This window comes from Podarcis tiliguerta (assembly GCF_965153285.1).
Source record: "Podarcis tiliguerta genome assembly, chromosome: 3".
Lineage (NCBI taxonomy): Eukaryota > Metazoa > Chordata > Lepidosauria > Squamata > Lacertidae > Podarcis > Podarcis tiliguerta.
The window spans coordinates 35372255-35395396 of record NC_139536.1 but is presented as its reverse complement, the minus strand read 5'-3'; the positions used below and the strand labels follow the sequence as shown (position 1 = coordinate 35395396).

The window sequence follows — 23142 nt, the reverse complement described above, 5'->3', positions numbered from 1 at the left end:
AGAGAGGATAAATTTAAAAGCTTTCTCTACCTCAATCATTTATAAATGAGATTCCATATAAGCATAGCCCTCTTTGGAATGACCTTTATTTAAGTAGGCATAGATTAGCTCTCTGTGTCTGTTCTTGTATTCGAGTCATGATACGATTACAGTATTATCTAAAAGTAATGCACTGGTTATCAACTTTGTATTGTGTGTTTCTGCTATGAACTGAAGATAGATATGCCTGATGTGCACAAACAGCAGTTTTCTGTAGTTATTCTTCCTAACATAACCCCCAGTACGTAAGTTTGCCTCTGTAGGGAGGCATCTCATGGGAGGAAGCATCCCAGTGACTGGAAATGTTGCAGCTCCATGAAGCAGACACAAACTGCTCATCTAACCCTCTCCTCCCTTTAAGCAAAGAAAGGGCTGCCATTTACTCATGGCACTGTGGTACCTTATTGTTACTTGCTAGTGGAAACAAGGAAATTGGAAGAGCTCTGTTTAGCCATTTGCTTGAACTTGCGATGTTTAAAAGTGTGGACAGGATCAGGGACATGCTTAGAAGCCCTGCATCTCAGTGGGCATCAGCCCCAACCTTCCTGTCTTAAATGGAAGAGGAGTGCAGGGTGCTTCTACTCAGGTTCACTTGAACACAAGTAAAACCCTGGAGACAAGTTGCAAATAATATTCATAAGGGAGAAGCAAACTACAGTATCTAGCTCAGCATAACGTCTGACTTGGAGATCATGGTTTGTTAGCATTAAAACGGCAAATGCAATGCAGTGTAAACAAGTGTAAAGTGATGCAAATTCTGGGTAAAATATCCTAACATATGCTCTTACAGTGGTACCTCGAGTTAAGAACTTAATTCGTTCTGGAGGTCCGTTCTTAACCTGAAACTGTTCTTAATCTGAGGTCCCACTTTAGCTAATGGGGCCTCCCGCTGCCCCCACGCAATTTATGTTCTCATCCTGAAGCAAAGTTCTTAACCAGAGGTACTATTTCTGGGATAGCGGAGTCTGTAACCTGAAGCGTCTGTAACCCGAGATACCACTGTATAGGGTTTGAACTGCTGGCAGTGATGATGATCAGGAAACATATCTCAGATGAAGTCATGATGGATACCTCAGTGAAAATGACAACCCAGTGTGTGACAGCTCTGGAAAGGGAAAATCCATGTTAGAAATCTTTAGGAAAGGGGTTGAAAATAAAATTGCCAGTAATAAAATGTCATTACACAAATCTGTGGTTGAGAACATTGTGTACAGTTCTGGTTACCACAGTTTGAAAGGGATGCTGTATAGCTCTGAAAAGTTCACCAAAGCGCAACCAAAATTTTAAACAAGTTGGAGCAACTTGCCCTGTGAGGAAAAAGTACAATGGTTGGGATAAGTAAATTTAGCAGATGACATGGCAGAGGTGTGTAAAATTAAGTATGGTGCAGAAAGAAAATAGCTTGGATGATGATGATGATTGTGGCAATCTCTTATATATCTCATATAATTTTGATTTTCTCTTTTCAGGAGCAAGAAGACCCTAATAAGCTTGCTACAAGTTGGCCAGACTATTACATTGACCGCATCAACTCCATGGCTGCAGTAAGTACCTTTCGGCATACTGTCGAAAAGTTGCTTTCTCTGAGAATACGGTTGCCTTGACTATTCTGACATAGTGGGTTAGAGGCACTGTCGTATCAGTTTCCCCCACTCCCTTATTGTGGTAGGGTCTGACTTCTCAGAGATATTCTAGACCCCTTTCCTGAATTTTCCTTTGTGAACAGTAGAGTATGTCTCTATTTTCTTTAATTAATTTATGTGTTTAATTTACAATAATGGTAACATTCAACTAACTATAAGAGTAGATCCATTACTATGTGGCTAAGTTAGGCCCATTCGTTTCAGTAGGTCTACTCTGAGTCAAAACCACCCTGAACCACCATAAACATTAAACCACTTGTGGAAATCAGGGCTTTTTTCAGCAGGAACTCACTGGAACTCAGTTCTGGCACTTCTCAGGTGGGCACCATTGCCATTATAAGAGAACAAGGGAGGAATTCATAGTGAGTTCTGGCACCTCTTTTTCTAGACAAATAGCACTGGTGGAGATAAGAAGGAAAAGTGTGCAGGCAATATTCTACCCAGTAGTTTACTAAGAAGTGAACTTGTTTCCACCTTGCAGTGTTCGTGCCAATGAGTGGCTAGCCAATGGAAAAACAATATTAGGCCTCCTTCTAAAAATTTATCTTTGATTGGAATGTAGGCAGCTGCCTTATACTGAGTCAGAGCATTGGTTCATTTAGCTCAGTACTGCCTCCACTGATTGGCAGGGACTCTCCAGCATTTAATGCAAGAGTCTCTTCCAGTCCTACCTGAAGATGCTGGAGACTGAATTTGGGACCTTTTGCATTCAGAACACATACTCTACCACCCAGCTTATAGCCCTTCTGGCTGTTCTGGTATTATTCCCTCCTTGCCCTCTCACTGCAACATGGAGCCATGGTTGAAGTGGGCCCAGCCAAGATGTGCCATCCACATGGTAATCCACTGGAATGGATCTTGGCACCAATGGGTGCTTATATGGAAATGGTTGCCCTTTGCTTCCCTCATTTCTTTCCCTCTCTCCCAACAACATGAGCACGTGAACGCTTAGACATTCTGCTTTCTGTCTTCAGTCGTCTAAGCTTAGCAACCCAAATAAACCCATTCCCTGCTTTCCTGTGGAACAGAAAAGTTACCTTTACACCCCCATGTTGCTTTTGGAAGCTTGTCAACATCGGCACTCCGATATATATGGTTTGCAAATGAATGATAGCTTCAGAAGTAGCTCTTTAGAGCCACAGCTATCTTGAGCACATGGCGTTTAAAAGAGGGTGTGTGTGTGTGTGTCAGAGGTCATCAATACAGCTGTTACACATTTATTTTTCATGGTTTGGAAATGATTTGCTTGCAGCACAAGAGCTTTATAGAGCAGAAAAGAAAATATGTCTTTCAGCACATCTCAGAGATGGACGCTAAATCTACTTGGGTCATTTTCGTTTGCTTCTCTCTGCCCCACTATTAATGATAGGGAACGGAGGGAAAAAGACAGAACAGTGTAATCCTATGTGTGCCTGCTCAGAAGCAAGTCTCATTGGGTTCAGTGAGATTTACTCTCAGGTGAGGGTGTATAGAATTGCAGTTCAAATTATGGTGCAGGCAGATTAAAAGGAATGAGGAGATAGCAGATCTAGATGGTGATGAGTCTGCAATATGCTCTGAGATGTAGATGGGGTTGCTCTCCATCTGATGGGGCAGATGTGTATCTTGGGGATACTTCTGGATCCCTCACTGTCATTTGAGGCTGAAGTGGGCTCAGTGATGTGGAGTGTCTTCCATCAGCTTTGACTGATATGCCAACCTCCCCTGTCTGGACAGGGTTGAGACACCTCCTAAAGACCCATCTTTTAAAGCAAGCATTCCATGACTCGTAAGATCATTGATATTTAACTTCATGTTTTAGAGATGGCTTCTCTGTTTTCACGGATGCATTTCTTTCCATTGTGGGTTTCAGATGTTGTATATACACCTCCCTTTTCCAATCTTACTGGGTTTTATATAGATTGCTTAGGGATTTTGCCTATTAAGCCGTATATAAATATTATTGGTTATGATGATGGTGCTGCTCCTGCCTGCTAGTGCTAGCTGCAGACGTTGTGTAGACTGCCTACCTACCACACTCTGTCTTTGATAGGGTGATTTTAGCAATCCCCATCGAAGTGGTGTCAGGTAAGCACCACCCCTAGAAAGCTAAGGTGACAAAGTCACTATGTGAGGGTTTTATTCTTTTTTAGTTATTTGCATATAAATTGCCATGAAGTCATTTCGTTGTGTGGTCACATGACTGTCATGACAGAGCAGTCATGTGATCACACAATGAAATGACTTCATGGTGAAACAATTGTGGAGTGAGAAGACTGTGTAGGAGTGAGAAGAAGTTTTTGCTGGGAGCAGCTTCTAATTGTCTATAATTATCCCACAATGCTGGGATTATTTGGCTCTGTTTCGTTTTGGATTCAGGAATCCTTCAATTTCAACCAAGCTCTAGTTGTATACTCATGGCACCCTAAATCATAGGGATAATAAAATTCAGTATATGTTTCAAAAGTGGGCACTGGTGGGTCAACCCCCTTCCCTGGCGCTGCAGAAAAAAAGAGGATGCTGATAAGCCACTGCAGAAAGGAATACACGTTTAGCTCCAGATCACATTCTGAGGAACCTGTCATTGAGGCTGCATCTTTCCCCCAAATAAGCATGATTCTCTAGGACAGGAATAGGGAACCTGTGGCCCACAGATTTTGCTGGATTCCAACTCCCATCAGCCCCAGACACCATGGCTGTTGGACAAGGATGTTGGAAGCTGGAGGGCCACAGGTCATGTGACATGCTAGAATGCTTCAGTTTTGTTTTGTTTCTGGCTTTGTGGCAGGGATGCCGGCACAAACATTATTTCCTTGTTTTCTATCAGTTGCTCTCCCTTAGAAGAGGAGGAGGCTTGCTCCGTTTAACTGAGCGGATTTGACTTTAGCATGAATCAGTGTATGTATCTCCCTGGAGTTAAATCCAGTTCCCTGTGCCAGCTGCAGAGTGTAGAAGAGTCACATTGCTTCATCAACTGACCACCCTGAAGATTTGACATGTGTTGGCATGGCATGAATTGCAAACACAAAGTGACACAGAAGGGCTTGTGGAGAAACGGGGAGTGGGGCAAAGAGGCTCTCCAAGGAAAGTGAGATTTTATCTGATTTGTGCTGAACACTGCATGAAAGACTTCGCTGTTTGTAAGATGTTATTATAAGTGCCTTGGAAGGACGGAGCATGGCTGTTTCTTCAAGCTCGCCTTAGCTTTCATCACAGTATATTCATTCAAAATGGACCCAAAGTGAAAAACAAGATGTGTTAAGCAGATTTACTCAGAAATGAGTTGAATTCAACAGGGCTTCCATTCCTTTGTGATTTTCTTTTAACCTAATACAGTAACCACTCTTAGGATTGCAGCTTTAGTTAGGGCCAAACCAAATGATACTTTAGCTCTGTTTCTATGCTCCTAAGCACATGGTTCTTCTTCTTGTTGTTGTTTTAAAAAGTCAGCTTACCCTAAATGGTCAGGAGGTGTTGCTGCCTGGCCCTGTCCTCTTCGCAATCCAGCTCTTAGCATTGGTGCCGGGGTGAAAGGCCTGGCCAGCATGGCTTGGCCTGTGGAGTCACACACCAGCCAGGACTCCAAATTGGCCAATCGCAGACAGGCTACTGTGCAGGCCCTCCCCAGGGGCGGAGCCAACTGTGCCTGTGGGTCCATGCGCCCTTGGGTCCATGCTTGGGGAATAAATTGAGGTCTGCCTCCTCACTAAATTCATCACCAGATCTCCTTCCCTCAGATATTGACTTTGTGTATGCATGACCTTGCTATAGACTTCATTGGCTGCCCTATTCTGAGCCGGGCAGTAATTTTCCCACTTGGCAAATTGGCTCTGGTCCTGTGATTTTTGCCTACCTCATTGCAAGCTAGGTGCCTGATCCAGTTTGGGATCCTAGTTATAGGAGGTTAGGGGATTTTCCCTACTGTGGTCCTAATCTGTGCTGGGGATCCCATTTTGGTGTTTGCAGAGGGGTGAAAGCTCCTAAGTAAAGTGCATGGGAGTCTTCCCCTTATCTAAATTGTTTATTCTGGAGGCACAAACTGAATCAGGACCTTGGGTGGTGGGGTAGAAGGAAATTAAAATTCCCACACTGGAATTCTGATCCATATCAGCCACCCCACAGTGTCCATTTGGTTAAAAGCAACAACTTTGCACTTAAAGACATCCTTAGGCAGAAGCTCATTTTTACCCAGCTTTGTTTCTGGTGAAGACTGTGCTTTCTTGGTGAGCTTCCCAGCAGCATCTCCAGTTTAGTTTGGCAAAAAGCTCTCATGGATGAATCCTGAGTTGCTCAGTAGCCTCAGATTTCTCTGAACTTTCGTCCAGTGCTGGATTTGTCACTGTTTCTTTGCCTCGTCCAAACAGATGCAGACCTTGTATGCATTTGATGAAGAAGAAACGGAAATGAGGAATAAAATAGTTGAAGACTTGAAGACAGCTCTGAGGACTCAGCCCATGAGGTAATTATCCATCCTCTCTCCCCACACCACACACTTCTTGGGCCATGAGCTGAGATCAGCTAACATGGAGAAGTATAGTGTTTTGACTGTTCTCTTAATTTGGTTCTCTAAAATCACAGAGGGAGTGTAGTTGTCATGACTGTGGAGAAAAGTTCTTTTCTCTCTGAGGTTAACCAGTATGGAACTGTTGAAGGGATGGGGGAAGCTCAGGGAATCTGCACGGCTACATTCAAACCTGCCAACTTTCCTCTGGATCTAAAATATGGCAGTGATTCTTAAACCACATGTCGTCATCATAAGCTTCTTCCTTTTTGAACCTGCTAGATCTTCCATGTCAACCTTCCCTCTGAACCATCGGATGTGCAATTTGTGGCCCAAGGTCACAATGATCTTGATGGAAAAGAGTTCCACTAAAAAATGCAAGCAATTATCACATAGTATATTCATTATTCCAGTATAATATTATACACAGATAAATTCCATGTTTCCGAAAGACACCAGCACAGGAACAGATACATAAAACAATGCACATGACTGTCAAAATACTTCGGTGTTTATACTCATAAAATGATGATAGACCTAATGAAATGAATGAACTCATGCTACTTGTGCCTATTAACTTTAGTGGGTCTCCTTTGAGCATGACAAACATTGGATGCAGCCTTTTATATACATTTTTTGGTGTATAATTTTGCATCTTATTAACTGGGATTTTTTTTTAACCCAACAAATGCATGAGGGGCTTGGGTATAAATGAGCACTTGATGCAAGAGGCATTCTGATGTGAACAAAACTCGATAATGTGGCAACTACCAAATTCCTTATATATTAAAATGGTTTATTCCTCCATCCTACTCCTTTGGATAACCTGCTGTACCACTTCTCCCCTTACTTCATACATATTCCTTTTCTTCGTATTGCTTAATCTCCAATTCAAGGCACCTGGGCCAACAGCAGTCACGGACTAAGTTTCTCCCTGTCAATATTCTAGTAGTTTGCAAATCACACTTTGTGAAACTCTGTGCCTAGAATTACCAGCAAAACATTATATTCTTTTATACGTATATTTGCAATTCATATTGTATTCTTGGCAGTTATTCTAAATGGTGAACATGCTCCCTTGTTTGGCGGTTAACAGGTGGGCTCCCTGTCTTCCCTGATCAAGTGCAGACTTCATTCATATTTGATAGGATTGTAAAGTGATAAAAGAGCAGGCTAATCCAGAGGTTTACTAAATTAATGGGCGTAAAATATAATACAATCTGTTTGCAATCTTGTTAGGCTGCAGTAACTAATGAAGTGCTGTTAAAATCAGCTTAGCAACAACCTGGAAGCTATCCCAATTGTCTGGTGTAATAAAGGAAAAAATGGTAATAAGGGGTATAACCATGTTTGCTGAGATGGAAGGAGCATAATATTATTTATGTAAGCAAAACAGTTGTAAAGAAAAAGTGGACAGGCAGAATCTACATCACAGGATAACAACAACAACAACAACAACAACAACAACAACAACAATTTACTTATACCCTGCCCAACTGACTGGGTTTCCCCAGCCACTCTGGGCAGCTCCCAAAATAAAATTAAAAGCACAATAAAACGTCAGACATTAAAAACTTCCCTAAACAGGGCTGCCTTCAAATATCTTTTAAAAGTAAGAAAGTTGCTTATTTCCTTGACACCTGGTGGGAGGGCGTTCCACAGGGCAGGCGCCACTCGCGAGTAGGCCCTCTGCCTGGTTCCCTGTAACCTCACTTCTCGCAGGGAGGGAGCATAGAAAGAAGCCATTGGTCTATCTAGCTCAGTATTCTCTCCCCTGATTGGCAGCAGCTCTCCAGGGTTCCAAACAGGAGACAATTCCAGCCCTGCCTGAAGATAGTGGGGATTGACTTTGGGACCTTCTGTATATAAAGTGATGCTACAGCACTACCCTTGTTGCTTGTTATTATTTAATATTAATAAGATTTTTCATTTGTAACTAATGGCACCAAATGGCCATTAGTCAGCTGCTTGTTGTTGTTATAGTAAGCATGGGGTCACCTCACCTCCACAGCCTCCATTCACCATGCTATTCTATCACTCTTGGAAAGTCTATTTTTTTCTTAGAGACAATCTCCTCTTTGTGAAATCTGTGGGAGTGGGGTATGGGAATTCTCCACTCAAGGACAGCTCCCCCCCCCCAAACATTACATTGGCTGGCTACTCCCGACAGCAGGCATTTATTTCCTCTGTTTATAACAGCCCTAATGAGTGTCAGCACCAGCACCCACAAACTGTCACATAAAGTCTTTGCTCTTAAATCGCTGGCTACAACCCGAAGTACTTCTCCCCCCGCTTCTCCTTCGTAGCTATAGCCAAGCTAAATTTTGAGTTAAGTCCCCCCGTCTCAACTAATTTCCAGTGACTCAATGTGTAAGTTGCCAAGTGGGCTGTGTGCCAGTGACTGATGAGTGAGCCAGTTCCCTCTTTAATGGGAAGGCTGCACTGGAGAAACCCGTGGCTGCATCAGATCCCATTCGTGAGCCGCTTCGTGCAGAGGCCATCAAAATACTAGGCTTGGAATTGAAGAAGAAAGCTTGCTGTTTGGGGTCCCTTCAGCGCTTCCTTGATAGTAGCACTGTATACTTAGAAGCTGCAAAGTGACCCAGCTGATGGAATCTGGGGTACCAACAGCAGTGTCTAGATTGGGACGGGGGAGACTTGGGATCTCCCAGACATTGTCATCAGCCCCAGACAGCAATGGCTATTGGTCAGGAGTGATGGAAGCTGAGCCATCTGAAAGATCACAGGTTTCCCATCCCTGACCCCGACGCTCATTTTCTAATCATGCCTGTTTCATTGGTGCCTAAGCTTTGCACATCATGTTCATCTCTAAATCCTCGCAATAATAATTGCTAACTTTGGGTAGAGTTTATATGGCCTGCTGACTTAATTAGAATTTGGACTGTGCATCTTATGCCAGAGGTGGCCAACCTTTGTACTGAGGAAATCTGAATTGTGTGCTTGGAATAATTGCAGCAAATCAAGCACATCTGCAGAATCTATTCTGCTTCCAAGATCTTTTGGGATTTGTGGGAGAAAAAGTTAAGAGGACTGGAAAGAGCATGGGATGTGTGCATCAGTGGACATGTTGAGGTTCAAAACCCTGGAGAAATTGTAGGGGGTGATGGGAACCCTGTGGAGTTTAGTATTTCATACAGGATGCTAAAACCCTTAAGCAGTCTCTCTTCTCTGCATTTTGAGTTTTCAGCCAATGTTCCCAAACTGTTCTCTACATCCAGCTGATTCTTGATTTTGGTTTAGTGACGAAGGAATAAATGGACCACGCTGCATCATATTTATTTGATGGGGGTGTTCCTTCCCCACCCACTGAAGCCCTTTATTCTTTTTAAGAAGCAGACCTGGCAGTTAAAGAGATGCCATGTTCATGGTACATGGTACAGCCTGGTTCAGTTTGTTACTTTGTCTTTATGCTGAGAACCATAGTTCCATTCTGGACTAAGGTTTCTCTCTGGATGGTGAACAGGCCCTTTGGGATGTAAGTGTCATAATAGAATCAACTTTTGAGAGCAGCAGCTGAATGCACCCCTCAATTAGGGAAAAAACCTATCATACAACATAAGACACTATGTGTGCTTCAGCTTTAAGGCACAGTAACAGATTGGCCCAATTACCACATTGCTTAGGGACAAACCCACAATAAAATGAAGGAAACGATTGGAAGGAAGTGAAATTTTCCCTGTGAGTTGCCGCCATAAACAACGGGGGTTAAAAAAAAAATCAGGCTAGAAGCATATGGGAAAGCTGTGCTGTTGCTCCTGTTAGTCATCAATAGATCTTGGAGAGGCAGAGTAAAGCGAAAAAGAAAATTAAAAAAGCTCTGGTTGGGAACAGGCAGGACCTTGAGGGATTGCAACGGAGCTTTTGTAAAGAAAATGGAAAGGTGTCAAGAAAGCGAGTTTCCCCACCTGTTGCCAAGAAATATTTCCAACCTCTTTTTATTTTTAAGGTCAGAGGAGTGCATCCTTTATTTTGGCCGAGTTTTGCCTTGTCACACTTCTGATAACCTCTGCTCTATCTGGTAGATTAAGCTTATTCTGTTGCCAAGTTCAGGAAGGGCAGAGATCCAGGATTTGTTAGTGGTGTTCTTGCCTTCTCATGTAAAGGATCTTTGCTTTAGCTAGACTGGGAAACTTTGCTTTGCCTGTGGGTAGGGCCGGAATATCCTGCCTTCTACACAGCCTCGTCCTTTACTAGCAGTGCTACTTTTCACATGGAGACTGTGGCAGGCTTTATGTACCACTTCCGCCAGCTAGTTTTGCAGTGTGTACAGGGAAGTGGTGGCCTGTCTTTTCCCCAGAACATGTCAGATTTAGAACAATTCACCCTAGTGCAGCTTTAAGGAGCAGATTAACTAGTAAACCCTTCTTCTAGGTGGGATCTCTTGTAACTGAATATTCCTTCATACAAAACAGTTCCATATTCTGTACATGTAGAAAGCCAGGATATTAGGGAGAAGGTAGGACTAGAACCCCTTTTTCTGGCTTTCCAGTTTTTTTATGTGTGGAGTTTATTGTTTCTATTATTGAGGAACATTCAGTTATGGAAGTCCCACCTACACTCTGAAGAGTTATAACCACCAAACCCTTTTATACCACCAGTCCTATAGCAATATACAGTATGTGAGAGCTAGGCTTAAGTCTACTATGCAGTGGACCAAGTGGCAGTGCAAAACTGTCTTTTTAAAAATAAATTTATTTATTTGGTTTTTCAGATTAAAATTTTACAGTCACATATCCAACATACAACATCGAAACAAAATTTCAAAGAATCTCCTGGACTTCCCTCCTCCCCTTTGTGGGTCCTACTGTTAATCATTTCCTCCTGCATTTTTATAAAAATCCAAATATTTTACCTCTCCATTGTGTCCAAACTTCACCATTAAACTACAAGTATTATTCCAGTCCTACTAAAGATTTTAACTTTTTGCAACGGTTTTTTTTAGAATAAATTATAATTTCACACTATTCCTTATTTAAATTTCAGTATTCCTGATTTCTGATTCTTCCGGTAATTTTAGCCATTTCAACATAATCCATCAACTTGGACTGCCATTCTTTTCTGCAAAACTGGAGTGTCAGGCAGATGTATTGGCTTTGCTTTACACTAGTCTTCTGCAGTCATCCAGATATTTTGAATGACTAAACTCCTCTCATCCTCCAGCCAACATGGTCCAGAGGTCAGGAATTACGGGAGTTATAGTCCAAAATATCTGGAGAGCACTAGGTTGGAAAAGGCTGCTCTGTGCCACAGTTAGGTCCATGGCCCATCTCTTCTTGCTCAGGCATGCTATAAACTCCTTGTGACATCCGTGCCACAAATTAGTCACACCCTGTTTAGGTCATAGAGAATAGTTACAACATGAAGAAAGGTTCATGCCACACACTGCATATATTGAACCTTAAAAACCATGGCAGAAGCACAAATTCATTTAGAGGCACAGGTGATTACCAGCATTACAGTGCAAATGCGAAGATGCTCTTTAAATGAATGAACTGCGTATCGTACACCAAACAACTTCTGTCTTTGCAAGACTAGAAATGTTCCACTCGTTGCTTAAATCAGCTGAGGCTGGAAGTGAGTCCTGTTGTTCTCAACAGATGATCACATCACTGCCATTTAACACATTTCTGTGTAACTATTTGTGGTATTTGTGTTTACTCTCAAGGCTTGCCTGCATGGACCAATTTTTAAAGGTCAGGCTTAAAGAGGCACCAGACCTCATATTGAACGTATTTTGGTTTTGCCTGGTTTCTGGACGAAACCAACTGGATGAAGTTACTAAATGGGTAGATCATAAGACAGTCATCCAATCTGGCCCAAGTTCTACACAGACTCTCAAATGTCCTTGTTGGAGCGAAGAGAGCATACCCCAGATCCCATATTATTTTGTTTATATATATATTATGGGAGCAAAAGCAAAGCTTATAAATAGTGTATATGTAATATGTTAAGGAGGCAATCCAAAACAATAGGATGTTTTGGAGTTGTGTGATCTGCTGCTGCCAAGTCTCAAAACTGCAAATATGTGAATTAGATACAGTGCAAACCTATACAAGATGCAACCCCTGTGCCAGAAGCACTGAAAATGTGTCGGCTCCATCCTTGGCTTGAATGGCTTCATACTGCTGATTTCCATTTCAAAGGCACTTATCAATGAGTTATAATCATTTCACGCTCTCTCTCTCTCTCAGAATTTGTTTTATTCATTACACGGCTAAAGCTATAAAGCAGGGATTGGGAACCTGTGGCTTTCCAGATGTTGTTGGATGTAGCCAGCATGTCCAGTGGTTGGGTTGATGGGAATTGTACTCCAACCACATCTGGACATCTAGAGATTCTCTGTTGCTATCAAAAAACGTCCACCTCTCAATTCGTAAGGGGTTTGTCCTCACTTGTTGCCAAGCACAAAGGAGTTCTTAAACCATTCAAACCCAACCATGGACATTTTGCTTGATTGCAGTGTTTGTAGTAATGAATAACACATACATCTTGGAATCCTCTGCAGCAAGCCTAGAATTAGGCTATGCAAACAACATGTGGTAAAATTCTTCCTGGATTGCACATCACCTCAAACTGGAGATGGGAAAATGCATGAATGAATACTTTCCCAGATAAAACAATGTGCATAGAAATTAGATGGGAAGGAAAATATTCTAGCTTAATTATTCTTCTCTGAGTTTTTCCACAAGTAGCTCTCCCCCCCCCCCAGCTGCATGCAGGGGAATGTCCAGATACAGGACTTCTCTCACCTGCTATCAAGACCCTAACATGGTGTGGTAAAGAGGCAATTTTACTATTTGATCAGATGCTGATGTGACCTGGCCCTAATGTACAAACATTTTATTTCATTCTTTATGCCGCTGATGAAAAGGTTGCGAGGACCCTCAGGTTACACTTGTATATATGTGGTTTTTTTCAGAGTAACGTGATAAATTAGTTGTTCAGTTCTCTATTCCTGCACACAGGGCCTTGATATTATTTCCCTCTTGTTCAGGTTTGTGACGAGATTTATTGAGTTGGATGGCCTGACCTGCTTGCTGAACTTCCTGAAGAGCATGGACTATGAGACGTCTGAGAGCCGCATACACACATCCGTTATAGGGTGTATCAAGGCTCTGATGAACAACTCCCAGGGACGGGCACACGTCCTGGCCCATCCAGAAAGCATCAATATAATCTCTCAGAGTTTACGGACTGAGAACATAAAAACCAAGATTGCTGTGCTGGAGATCCTCGGGGCGGTTTGCTTAGTACCTGGAGGTCACAAGAAGGTTCTGCAGGCCATGCTTCACTACCAGGTTTATGCAGCAGAGAGGACAAGATTCCAGGTAAATCTAGCATTTGGAGCAAACCATTGCAGATGCTATGTTACGTTTAGAGTGGGCTCTTGATTCTTTTAATGTTTATAAAGCAGAATCAGACAGAATCGGAAGACAGAAAGCTCCACCGGGAGCTTCCCCACCACAACATCACTAATTAAAACAGATACCAAGGTACTTTAGCTGTACTCACGGCCCTTCTTTGTGTACTATGCTCTTGATATAATTTTTTTCACTTAGGATTAATGTTTTAAAATCCCACAACGTGGCTACAAGCCACACAATGTGTATAACATATAGTTAAGCACTGAAAAAGGAAGTGCCAACATGGCTGCATTCATTGATTCAGGCTGCTAGTCACGATGGCTATGCCCAGATGGGTTTTAACATAGATCTCTATGTGATGTGCATCAGCTGTTTTGCACATTTGGATTGTCCCTGAAGATTCTTCTTCATTCTTGCCATGCAGGCAAGATTACAGCTTGACTCCTGACCTGACCATTGCAAAGATTTACTGGAACGTCCGTTCTATCACAGTGTGGAATCGTGAAGCTAAATCAAGTTAAGGAACATGCTTCATCTCCTCCCCTCCCCCTATTCTGTGTAAACAGGGATGCTTATGTAGCAAATATACTGCAGTATTGCTATGTAAATAGATGTAGAAACAGGGGTGCAGTTTAGTCTAGTGATTCCTCTTTGTTTTTATAAATATATTTACCTGTGCACGCACACTTGGAATACCCCATGAATAAGAGAGTTCGGTTTTGGCTATGGTTTATAAGCAGTACTCAAAACTTGTTTTAAGGATTGCTGTTTTGTGAGTTGGGCATTAGAAGCTCAGTGGCTCAATGTATGTGATGTTTGGAAGGCAGTTGTCTCTCTCTCTCTGTGTGTGTGTGTGTGTGTGTGTGTGAGTGAGAGAGAGAGAGAGAGAGAGAGAGAGAAAATATAATTTATTGCCTGGTAACTAATCTGAGGAAGCCTTTCTGTAACTTGTCTTTGTTTACATTGGAGGTGGCTCAGGCTGACCTTGTGTGCTTGACAGGGATTTTTGGTCGTGCATGGCCCTGACAACATTCAATCAGAGTTTAATCCTTTGTCCCAACTTGACCGGGTTGCTATGCCAAATAAACCCATATGCTCTTGTGAGCCTAACCTCACTCACATCTCTTCTCTCTCTGTGTTGTTGTATTTTTAAAGAGACTAAAACCATCTGAAAGTAATGGGGAAGGAAAGCCATTTCTTACCCAGTACAGAGAGTAGCCTGACTCTCTGTACAGAGTACAGCTGGTCCTTTGATAAGTTGATGTTAATAGCTTGCAGAAGTTTTTATGAGCCTCCAGAGAGCCAACTCACTATCTCATCCATGAATGTGTGGAATGCACAAATAATTACCCGTCAAATATTTTTGGATGGGGAAAAGAAATTAAAGATGAATGTTCTCCTCTTTGTTTTCTTAAGAGCAATGAGGACGTGCTCCTGTTTGTGTGGTTTTTTTCCTTCCTCTGATGCTTGCGTCATGCCAAAATGGTCTTTTCTGCAATGTTCCTTCCTAGAGGCCAAAGTTAAACTCAGGCAAGGTAACTTTGAATGCCTTCAACTCATCTTTCTCCCTTTGAATATTGGCATCAGAAGTGCTGGTGTCAGCTATAGTAGATGCAATAATTCGAATCTTGAATATTCAGTCAAGGGATGAATTCTATCATTTTGGACTGTTTCTGTCATTTTGAATGCTCATGTAGGTCTAAAGCAAGGATGGTGAACCTGTGGCTCTCCAGTTGTTGTTGGTCTACAACTCCCATTATCCCTGACCATTGACCAATGCTGACTGGTGCTGATGGGAGCTGGAGTCCCACTTCTTCTAGAGAGCCACTGGTTCCCCATCCCTGGTCTAAAGTCTAACAGTTGTAGCAAAGAGAACCTTTTATTACAAGCACAATGAGGGGATAATGTTATGTCCTCGTCTGCTCAGAATGTTTTTGAGGTAAGGATTCATCCGCTGTCCATGGTGTCATTCTGTTTCCTGCTGACCATATCTGTTGACTCCGTGTGATCTTGATGTTCATATTAAAAGAAGTCAAGAACAGGAGATTGTCATGTAGCTTCATAGCATCTTAGGTTTGATGCTTTTACTCTTGTTGCTGTTCAAAAGTATCTGCTTCCCTGCTCCTGGTGCTGGGTGCAATAAACCAAAAGCCTCAGCTTGCCCTGTTTACTAAACTTCAGCAGGTGAGTCATTTCTCTCCAAAAAACAACAGCACCCCATGAATTGTAGCCAAACCCAGGTTTGGACAATATAACAAGGCAAGGCTTGTGGTTAGTTGCTTCCAGCACAGCATAGCTAGGAGAAGAGAAGGAATGAACCCTGCTCACTTGTGTTAAACCACAGCCCATGTTTAACTATGGTTTAACATGACATGCGAACGCAGCCTCTGAGTAGAACATCACTAAAACAAGTTAAAGCATTTTAAACAGAAACAAAAAGAGCAAAGGAACCAGAGCAATTAAAACTTCAGTAACATAATTGAACATCATTAAAGGCCAGAGAAATTAATGATATTTTTTAAAACCATTTTTAAAAGCCTAAAATGTGTAGGATGGGCCTAATTCAACTTCTTTTGGGAAGGAATTCCACAACTTGGAATATTAGTTAAGTCTCGGCCCTATGACTGTTTTTGCTCTCTACTTTTCCTGTCTCTCTGTGATTCTGCAAGCATTCACATTATGTGTGTTCAGAAGTTATTTTCGTATTCCCACTTGTTCCTTCTGCCTTCATTTTTTTTTTTTAAATTAAAGAGAGCACCTGTGTCTCTGTTAATGTTGTAGTGATGAGTTAATTTAAGGCCTCATCTGTCTAGAAGGAGAGAAAAAAACTCAAGTCCTTCCGATAATGTCAGAGGTGCAAGAGAGAAGCTCTGAGCTCTCCTCTCCTCACTCACATAATTTCAGAGTGGCAGATGTCGTTTGCGTTTGCATATGCTGAAAACTTCTGCTGAGTCCAAAGGAATAGGATTGACAATCTCTCCCACCCGCTGCCCACCCCTGTCTGTTTCTGCAGCTTGCTGAATTGGTTGCTTTTATTTGACTTGCAGTGTTTGAAGTGCTTACTCCTTTTAAAATAAAATAAATAAAAAAGAATGATGACAACTTGAAGAAATGGTCCTGGCAAATGGGAAAATATTGAATTTGGTTGAAGACCAAAATAGCTTAGGTCAGAGACAGGTTCAGATGGCGGGGAACACAAAGCTGAGTCTTGTTCTTGATTTGCCCTCCAAGGAATAGAGAAGTAACATTCACAGTTTGTAGAACAGGCTTAGAGATGAAAACCTAGAGCAGGGTGGAGGTGAAATGGACTGTGTTTCAGCTGAAGCTAGTGCATTAGTGTCCCAGAACAACTCAAAGCTGTTTAATAATATTAAGTCTTAAAAGACACCGGTCCAGACCTAAATTAACTTTCCCCACTGGCTTCATATGGGGGCATCATCTATCATTCATGTCTTCCAGTAGCCACTGTTAGGGATACTTCTGAAATCCACTGTCTCCAGGTTTCTGCTTGGATTTTTTGAATTCTAAATAGGGATTTGGGTGATGGTAGCATAATTAGTTTGGCTCACATTTTATTGCAGTCCCGCCTAATTATCACTTCCCAGACCAATGTGTGAATTGAAATGCAGTTATCCTTCAAAATTCACGCTTCTCCAAATTTTGCAATTGCAGGGCACCAGCATTTGCAAAATATCTATATAAGGGGAAATTGTGTGCAAAAGTGTGTGTGTTAGTAAAGATATGCAGACAAATACTTTGTCTGCATATCTTTACTAACCGTGCCCACCCCCCCCCCACAGAAAAATATGTGTGTAGAAGCAGAGTGCTAGATAGAGTCTCCAGAGGTAAAACATGCTCCTTTGAGGATCCCATTATGGAAGTATGTGAACTCAAATTTATTGTAGGCCCCTGGCTTTCTGCTGCCCCCTCCCCCATGTGCTCTCATGACCATTGGCTGCCCTGTCCCAACTTCCAAGTTTCATGTGTGACAGAAAAGCAACTATGGATCAGTGTCAATCCTGTCCAGTAGCAAGGGGTGAAGAAACTTATTAAGCAGGAAGGAAAAATCCTTACTCAGCATATCTGGTCTTTGTCGTCAAATTAGCTGACTCTATGCTAAAAGCAATTTGATTTAGTGCTTCTGTGCAGCCGGTTGATCTTTGAAGGGTGCACACTGTGAATCTATAACAGTCTTCTGAAAGTAATGAAGGGTGAAAGTGTATGTAGAGAGGAACGGGGCTGTACTTTAAGCATCTCCATGCATACACACCCAGCCACGTGTGAGAAGGACTTGCCCAGTGCACCAGTTCCAGCGTGTGTGTATCCATGTGATTGGGACACCCACACAATCAAGTTTCCTGGTTACATGGAGCCTCCTACTCATGGGCAAGAGGTCATGTGTTGGGATTTCTTCTCATACAACTATGCATACGATGCAGGTGTGTGTGTGTGAGAGAGAGAGAGAGAGAGAGAGAGGGAGAGAGAGAGGGAGAGAGAGAGAGATGTGTTATTCTGCTGAGTTACAGCCCATATCCTATCAAACATCCTGCTTTAAAAAATATTGAATTCTGTATCATTAATTACACATTAGCTATGAAGAACAACTCTAGAAAATGGTCAAGCAGACAAATCTAAAATGTCAGTGACAAGACGTCTGCAATGGTTGCTGCATAGCCTCTTGGTCTCAGCTGTTCACTGTTACTAAGCTACTCCAGTGAGGAGGAGGAGAAATTGGCCTTAAGAATAGCATCCGCATAAACCAACACCAATCCAATAGAAAGCAGTGATTTTTGTAGGTATGGTACTCCACCACTAGGAGCAACAATAAAAAACAGAACTTTCACAATGCAAAATTTCACAGCACTTAAGACCTTATTTTCTTTGGTAGTTTTGCCTCATGTTTCTGCCTTTCTTGAAGTGAGGCATGAAGATCATGTACTGAAGACTGCTCCAATGTAATGCAGTGTATAAATATTAGTGCAATTAATGAACTGAATAATTTTAGTTGGTTTTATCTTTCTTGGCATTGATTTATAATTTGTATAGTAAGCCTAAGAGAGATCCTTGGCAGCTTTTCTTGCTGATCTCTATTTAGCTTTTTTATTTTCCTACCCATTATCAACAGTTGGAAAAACCACTATGGCCCCATGTGTACTGTGCATTTAAAAAAGTATCATACCACTTCAAACAATCATGGTTTCTGTCAGGGAAGCCATCAGTGCTGGAGGGAGAGAGCAAAATCCAAAGGGATTCCGGAGAGCGTCCCAGGATTGGGAGAGGCAGCCCATCTTCTGGGGAAGAGAATCAGCGTAGCACCAGTGGAGAAGGGGGGCAGATGGGGGAAGCGGCGAGGCGGTCCCATGACTCCTTGCCGGGGACCAGCGGGGAGAGTAGGGGTCCTCCGCTGCCTACGCCCTCCTTGCGCAGAAGGCTTCCGCGCAGAGAGAGTAGGAGAAGACTAGGCGTCAAAGAGCTTCTTTGCTGGAAGAAGTTTAAGAAACGCCCACTGACGGATTCTGCCAGCGACTGAGACAGCCACGGGTGAGTGGCTGTCTGGACAGAAAAGGTTCACTCAGGCAATCCAGCCAGGTGTTTGCACCGGCTTACGCACGAGCAACCCCTAGAACCATTACAGTTTCCTTCAAAGAATCATGGGACTTCTATTTCATCAAGTGTACTGAGGAGATAATTCCCAGAGTTCCTTGGGAAGAGGACCTAACTGTTAAACCACTTTGAAAATTTTAGCTCTTTGAAGGGAATGGGGCATTGTGTCCTTGATCTGTTACATTTAAATGTAGTTCTATATTATCGATAATTTTGTAAACAAAAAGTTGCCACATTGTTAGAAGAGACCTGTGCCCAGGTCAAATTTGTCCCACAGGCCAGACGTTCCCCATCCCTTTTTAAAATTGTGGTGTTTCAAAGTTCTTGTTTTCATGTTTTGTTATAATTTGGTTTATTGTTTTATAAGCCATCATGGGAATCCAACTGATGGCTTTAATATTCCAACCTTCAACAAGCAAATAATGTGAAGCAGAAAATATGTTTTTGAACCATTTTAGGTTATCAAGCAGAAATGTTTGTCTTGCATTCACAAGCTTCTCTCGTAGCCTCTCTTCACTCTCTTCTAAGCATTTGAACAATAACTTGCGCTCTGTGTGTTTCTGGGCAGGAGCTATAATGAAATTCAGCATTACAGCGGTAGTGTGCATTACTTTCTCCCTGCTCTTCATTTGCAGTCATTACTCAATGAGCTCGACCGGAGCCTGGGGCGATATCGAGATGAAGTGAATCTCAAAACTGCCATCATGTCCTTTATTAATGCTGTTTTGAATGCAGGTACTGGTGAGGTAAGTCTTTAACAGAGTTTGTTGCATTATGTGGGTTTGGTTTTATTATATGTATATTTTAATATTTGTAAGCCACTTTGAGCATTTCTTTTTAAAAAGTAGGGTATCTATCCTGTAGCTCTGTGGTGAAGCACGGTGGGATAGCTGATAGGAACAACAGGGACTGATGAATAGCAATTATTGGAATCAGCCTGATCCCCTCCCCCTCTTTCCTTTTCCTTCTGTGATGGAACCCCTATTTGGGGACTTCCCTGGCTTTTTTTCTAGCCCACGTAGGACCAGTCTGGATAGCTGGCCTTGGTGAAGATTTGACATTTTTCTCCTCCCAGTTTTGATTCTGGGCTTCCACTGAAATGAGGCTGCATTTTAAGTTGTATTTTAAACCTGTTTTTAAGTTGTATTTTAATCAATTGTTTTCATACCTGGTGTTAGCCTCCCTGAGCCCGGTCCTGACCAGGGAGTATAAATAAATTTATTATTATTATTATTATTATTATTATTATTATTATTGCCACATGATATAATATGCAATGAAAAGGACCTGTAGGGCATTGACAGAGCATCTGGTTTGCATGCAGATTGTCCTAGCTTCAATTTCTGGCATCTCTAGGCAGGCCTAGAAATGTTCCATGTCTGAACCCTGGAGAGCTGAGCTAGAAGGACCAATGTTCTGGCGATGTCAGGCAGCTTCCTATGTTCAGAATATATAAATAAAGTTAGTGCTGGTTTTCTTCCTTCCTTCCTTTTGATGCTGGAAATTGCTAGCCGAAACCCAAATGTAATGAATTGTGCTGTGGTTTAATTATATTGTGCCAAAGCAGGGGCAGGCAGCCCTTTTCAGCCAAAGGACCACATTCCCACATGGGCAACCTACACCTAGGGTGGATGTGGCGAAAGTGGGCGTGGCCAGATACACCCCACTCCATCCTGCATCCAGGTATGCAAGTGTTCAAGGACACATTCCAGACAGGTAAAGGCACTACAGCAGGGGTGTTGAGGGATGTGGCCTGGCCAAAGTTTGAAGGGCCAGACAGAGAGGCCTGGAGGGCCTTATTCAGCCCTCAGATGTGAGGTTCCCCACCCTGCCCTAAAACATTCTAAATTCTCCTGTCCCCTCACCAGAATGGCATCAGAGTTATACCATTTATACCAGCAATATAAATTGTATCAATATCAATATCATAAGCTGCCTACTAGCACAGTATAGCCCCTTCCCTCATCCTGCTTAACTGTATTTCTGCCAGCTGGAGATGCTAGGAAGTGAATCTTAGTGTATGCTTTGCCTCTGAGCTATAGCCTCTGCTTCATCTTATCTGAAGTGATCTAAAGCCCTTGATATCTGATGACTTGATCTATTTTTTTCTTTCCTTTAGGACAATTTGGAATTTCGATTGCACCTACGATATGAGTTTTTAATGCTGGGCATTCAACCTGTTATTGACAAGCTCAGAGGACATGAAAATGCAACGCTGGATAGGTGAGCCATATATGCTGGGAAGATAATTAGGCTGTTGTGTACTCAATATCCAGTGATGGACAAATTCCCCTTGGCTTGATGTGGGAAGAGGTTCACAATTCACACATACACATACTGAGCAAATGTATTCAGGTAGATAGCCGTGTTAGTCTGATGCAGTTGAAATAAATACAAAATTGTCCAGTAGACCCTTCGAGACCAACTAACTTTGTTCTGGGTATAAGCTTTCATGTGCATGCACACTTTTTCAGATAGTGAGCAAATGTATATTCCAGTACAGGTAATTTCTGGAGTTCGGGCAACATTACTATTGATAGCTACACCTTGGATTTCACAAGCAGCAGAGTCTACTCTGAGATGTTGCATCCATATGTCATACTGATGGGAGGGTCAATCAACATGGATTGAAGGCCCACAGACTCTGTAGTGCAAAGCTTGGAATCTTAAGTGACTGGATGTGATCCCAACAAACACATGTCCAATGCACATCTACTGTAAACTCTCTGTGCACATTCACTTTTAAATTATCTGTATGCACACCTTAGTTCATTTCAGGGATGTTGTTTCACTGTAAAAGTTGTTTGACTACAATTTCCATCATCCCAACTTTGCCATTCTGGCTGAAGCTGATGGGAGTTGTCAATTGTTGTCTGTTCTAACAGCTTCTCGGTAGGTCCCACTCCCAATTCGCATTATGTATTTATCATTTATTTTGTATTTAAAGTTAAACAAGCATTGAAATACTTTATTTTGTGGGAAGCATAACATTGTGAAAGTCAAAACTTAATATAAGCTCATCAGACCAAGTTGAATTAAGGAAAAGGTAGCACCTTACCCTTTTAATCCTTTCTTTCAGTGGAAAACAGTCTTTCCCCATTCACCCAGCTTGCACTATTGCAAGCAAGAGATGGATTGTATGACTTTATTTTATTCTGTCTTCTAGGCACTTAGATTTCTTTGAGATGGTAAGAAATGAAGATGACTTGGAACTTGCAAAGAGGTTTGAAGTGGTGAGTGTTTCTCTGGAAAGGCTTTTTTATTTTTTTTAAAAAAGTCAGAAAAGCTTTCCTGTTTGCTTTGGCTGTTTAGTATAAATTTATATGATCCCCCCCCCCCATTTTTCCATGTCGTGAGGATCTGATTTTCTCACAACCAAAGAGATATGGGTTGCTCTGTTTCTTATTTACAGTGCAGACAAAAAAAAGCAGCCAGCAATGTTGACTGGTGGCACTGGATGAATTTCGATGATGTCAGGATTCTGTCTCTCAACTTCATGGCACCAAATACTTAAAACGCCTCTGTCTAGTTGTTGTTTGTTTACCTGTCTGTAATATGGTTGCCTGTTCCAAGTATTTAGCAAATGTATTGGAGAGCCATAACAGGCTTGGATGTTATGGAAGCTACTGGCTTGGCTCATCAGATTGGTCCCCGTCCATCTGTTGCTGTTGCTTTTTTGCTGTCTTTTGGACCTATAGTCCACCTACATTCTGGAGTCTTGTTTTTAGATTATCTTGGACTTTACTCACTTAGAGCTGGAAGATTCTCCTTTGTGGGATAAATTGAATGTTCCTACAAGCTAGATGTTTGGCATGACACTGCTCTGGTCTCATACTCTCTTGACTCTATGATGTAAACTTCTGTTATTTAACCATACATGGAGCTTCTAAATTCAGCACCATCAATTATAGAGTCCCACTGGACAGCTCCCTGCTCTTTGAGCCAAGCACCTGCCCCAGATTAGCTCTTGAGTTTCCAGTGAAGCTCTTTT

At 42.1% G+C, this 23142-nt stretch overlaps 1 protein-coding gene across 9 annotated transcripts in view; it reads left to right on the top strand.

The window, feature by feature from the left end:
- The window catches only part of DAAM2 (dishevelled associated activator of morphogenesis 2), a 206209-nt gene that overhangs the window by 129062 nt on the left and 54005 nt on the right, over positions 1–23142 (top strand). For all 9 annotated transcript variants that reach the window (XM_083434416.1, XM_083434413.1, XM_083434415.1 and 6 more), the window contains 6 exons: positions 1509–1583; positions 6026–6120; positions 13178–13511; positions 19787–19897; positions 21271–21374; positions 22318–22384. In XM_083434416.1, the coding sequence (XP_083290542.1) occupies positions 1509–1583; positions 6026–6120; positions 13178–13511; positions 19787–19897; positions 21271–21374; positions 22318–22384 (786 nt within the window). The remainder of the gene's footprint in view (positions 1–1508; positions 1584–6025; positions 6121–13177; positions 13512–19786; positions 19898–21270; positions 21375–22317; positions 22385–23142) is intronic.